The 4,087-nt window shown below is 46.1% G+C and overlaps 1 protein-coding gene across 1 annotated transcript in view; it reads right to left on the bottom strand.

Moving 5' to 3' along the window:
• Positions 1-3,297: 3,297 nt before the first annotated feature.
• The window catches only part of spg11 (SPG11 vesicle trafficking associated, spatacsin), a 33,882-nt gene continuing 33,092 nt past the window's right edge, over positions 3,298-4,087 (bottom strand). Inside the window, exons 39-40 of the mRNA XM_061077358.1 lie at positions 3,769-3,920; positions 3,298-3,689 (exon numbers count right to left, since the gene is read on the bottom strand). Coding sequence (XP_060933341.1) covers positions 3,515-3,689; positions 3,769-3,920 — 327 coding nt within the window. The 3' untranslated portion in view covers positions 3,298-3,514. The remainder of the gene's footprint in view (positions 3,690-3,768; positions 3,921-4,087) is intronic.

The following is a 4,087-nucleotide window of genomic DNA, read 5'->3' as shown; positions in this document are numbered from 1 at the left end:
GAAGTCCAGAGAAGGTCTGCTTTCATCCAGGCCGTCAAAGATGAACAAAGGTTTACAGACAGCGAGCGTCTCTGCCGTGAGCTTCTGTAACGCTGGATGGAAAACACGGAGCAGCGTGAGGAGACTGTGCTGCTGGTCCTTCACCAGGTTCAGCTCCCTGAACGAAAGCACAGTCAGCAGACCCACATCCTGGTTCTCTAAACCCTCGGCCCAGTCCAGAGTGAACTTCTGCACCGAGAAGGTTTTTCCAACGCCAGCGACGCCGTTGGTCAGGACGACTCTGATGCTGCTCTGCTGGTCAGTGGAGGCTTTAAAGATGTCGTGGCACTTGATGGGAGTGTCGTGGAGGATCTTCTTCTTGGAAGCCGTCTCAAGCTGCCTCACCTCATGTTGAGTATTAACCTCTTCACTCTGTCCCTCTGTGATGTAGAGCTCAGTGTAGATCCTGTTGAGGAGGGTTCTACTTCCTGTTTCATCACTTCCTTCAGTCACATGTTCACATCTCCTCCCCAGACTGAGCTGATGTTCATCTAAAACCTCCTGAAGACCCCGATCTGCTGAAAGACAAGAAACAATGTCAGAGACAGAGAATCTGAGAATCTGCTGATTGTTTTCATCAGATACAGAAAAACTACAGAAAATAAAAGCTTTTTAACTTTGTGTTTTTCTAACGATGTTAAATGTTGATGCTGTATGAAGGAACAAAATAAAACCACATGTGCTGATGTCAGAAGTGAAGACATCAGCAGACACATGTACAGTGCTGCTCTGACCGGCTGTCTGAGCTCCAGCTCCTGTTCTGGATCTTTGTCCACACTGGGGACAGGAGGAGTCTCCTGAAGAACCAGACTGGTCCCAGTATGAGGTGATGCACTGTCTGCAGAACCAGTGTCCACAGCTGGTGGAGACTGGATCCTTCAGGACGTCCTGACACGAAGCACAGCAGGACGACTGCTCCTCCTCAAAAACATGACTCCTCTTCCTCTCCCTGTGAAGACATGTCCTGATAACTCACAGTCACAGTCACAGGTTGTCATCACTTCTGTCAAGGAGGTTTTGTTTTCACCCAGTATGTTTGTGTGTTGGTTGATTCGTTAGTGGGATTATAAAAAAACAACAGATTAACAGTAAACTTGGTGGAAGGTTATGGTCTGTGAACCAGATCGGGGGGGGGGGTCCCTCTTTCACAGACATGTTCAGAGGACTGATGTTTACCAGTGTGTGGAATTTGGTGCAGATCCAAATCAAAATGAGTCTCTTGTGGATTTCAACGTGGTTTCATAAGGAGCGTGTTGGTTCTTGGTGGAGGTCTGAGCTCTTTGAGTGATTCTGAGAGATTAGTCACCAACTTCAATGAAGCTGTGTCCTAATGCAGGGGCCACACTAGAGGAAACTAGATCCTCTTCAGAGCAGGTGACAGTAGAAACAGTCTCTTACTCTGTGTGTGAGGGTCCAGGTTCATTACTGAAGAATGGAGGAGGTTCTTTGGACATGTCACTCTTCAGAGACAGACAGCTGGACCCTGGAGACTCTGCTCTCAGTCTGTGGTCCTGACCTCTGCAAACACAAACATGTTTTTATTCATAACACATCATTCACTGGTTCATTCTCTGAGGATTCAGTTTGGAGCTTCACATGTTTGTAGCAGGTCTCTTACTTTGTGTGTGAGGGTCCAGGTTCATTACTGAAGTTTGGACGATCTCCCATGGACCGGTCACTCTTCAGAGACACACAGCTGAACCCTGGAGAATCTGCTCCGTCCTCTTCCTCCTCATAACCACTCATCTTCACTCTGAGAGGAAAAACACTGTGAGCTCAAACACACACAATGAAGCCAGGTACGTAAACTCAGTGTTTCTTCAAATATAACAGAGTCAACCCTCCTACAGTGTTTCCCTGTTGTCACGGTAACCTGAGACAGTTGTAGGTTTAATGTGTTGGACTCAGCCAATCACAGCGTTGAGTCAAACTGTTGATTTACTGACAGAAGTTCATCCTGAATCTTCTTCTCTCTAAAGTCCACGAGTAGAAAACTGACCCAGAGTCAGTGACAGTGAAATAATATGAATGAATAATATAAATGTTGCTGAACACTCACCAGCCTCAGACTTCACGTCTCCTCCGTCTGCTGCTTGAAGTTAGAACCAGTCTGAACACCTTCACTGGAGGCTCCTCCTCCTCTCTGCAGTTACAGGAAATCACATGACTCTGGGTGTGACTGTGTGTGTGTGTGTTTGTGTTGTGTTCACACTCTTTTTCCTTCCTTCTGCTCATCCAAGTGAAAATGGAGTCTGACCGCTCCCTGTTGTTATATTTGTATAATTTGTATATATTTGTATTTGTATATATGGTTGTTATATTTGGTGTTAGAGCTGAATGTGTGACTCCATCTGCAGAACTCTGCCACGTCAGGTCACATTTATACATCGTCTCCACTCAGACCTTTAATCTAAACTGTAATAAGTATGAGGTCTAGATCTCATCAGTGTAGATTGTCAGGATTCAATATTTTTAGTTTCTCTATGTTTCTGACTGAACTCTATGCAATAAAGAAAGGGGGGGGGCATGAACAGTTTGAGTCAGATATAAGTCCTTTATACAAATCATTAATAATAACCTATTGATCTTAGTGTTTAATGTTTGGAATTAGCCAGAAATGTATGTGCGTCAAAAACGCTGGTCAGTCTCACACCTGTCTTGATAAGAGAGCCAAGGGATTCTGTTATGGTTCTTTTGGTGCAGCCGAGGGAGCAGTAACACAACATTCTACTCAAGGCTAATTTATGGAAAACAACATCGAAACTATCAGGGTAGGGAGAGTTGCCTAGCAACTATCAGAGTAGTAGGAGTACTCCTACTACTTCCTGGAGTCCAGTGACAAGAGGCGTGGGACTGCGACTGGACCAATTAGGGAGATCCAAAGGGATTTGTGGTGACACCCCTCCAATATTTTATAACCAATCACATTAAATCTACTGTTATAATTATATCAAACAGCTTCTGTTCAGGGCCATTATTGACTACCTATTGCTAACTGATTTAGCCTTTAGCATTTAGAGAGAGATGAAAATATTCTTGATCGCCCGTTTGTCCACATCTCTAATGGGCCGATCGCTCTGATTCTCAAGCTGCTGATCCTGACGGAGGATTTCCTGCTCGGCCTCGTTCAACCTGAAGCGTTCACGTCTGGAGACGACGGGTCCACGAGTCAGTTTAATAAAAACCAAACAAACACAAGTGAGCAGTGAACATGTGAAGCTGCTGAAAGTCAAAGAACAGATTCCATTCAGAGCCGTTTCAAAAGTCTCTTTAATTTACATTTCATGAAGGTTTTCTGTTGATTCTCAGCTTGTAACATTTCATCTTTTTACTCTCAACTAACAGAGATGTTTCACTGAGAGCATCAGTCCAATGGATTTTAATCTCCACAGAAGATAAGAGAACAAACTTATATCTGCTCAATAAGTTTTGTGCAGTCCTTCAGATTCCTTGGACAGACCAGTGTCTCAGCGGATCAGCTGGCCAGTCTGTCGTTCAGGTAGTTGGACGTCTCTGCGTCCTGCAGCATGGTTTTGGTGACGTGCTCCAGGTTCTGCTGGTAGGCCAGTCTGTAGTGGCTGTACACGTCCTCGCAGTGCGTCAGCAGGCGCTTCACGTGCGGCGTGACGCTGCTGGGAGCGCCGTCCAGTCTGAAACCACAAAGACACACAACGTGAGCTGAGGTCAGACCGTCGGGGGGGCTCACGAAGGACCAGGTCAGCGTCTCACTTCTTGAAAATGTCCTCGAACAGGCTGGAGGTCAGCGGGCGGTGGCGTTTCAGCTCCTCCAGGTAAACAAAGTCTCCTTTCAGAATCACCTTCTGGAACAGAAGCTCCGCCCAGTCGGGGCCGACGCCGTACGCCTCCGACACCACAAACACCTGCCGCACAAAACCACACATCACTGTTTGAGCTGCGGCTCCTCCCACACGTGACCTTTACTTCTCACGAGTCTTCTAACGGTCAGAAGACTCCACGCTGCGTCACCACATCACCACACTCACAACTTGTGTTTTCTAAGTATCAACAGACTTCAGGTTGTTAAAGT

This window comes from Limanda limanda, chromosome 8, assembly GCF_963576545.1.
Source record: "Limanda limanda chromosome 8, fLimLim1.1, whole genome shotgun sequence".
Lineage (NCBI taxonomy): Eukaryota > Metazoa > Chordata > Actinopteri > Pleuronectiformes > Pleuronectidae > Limanda > Limanda limanda.
The sequence above is the reverse complement of the archived record's forward strand: the minus strand, read 5'-3'. Positions and strand labels throughout refer to the sequence as shown.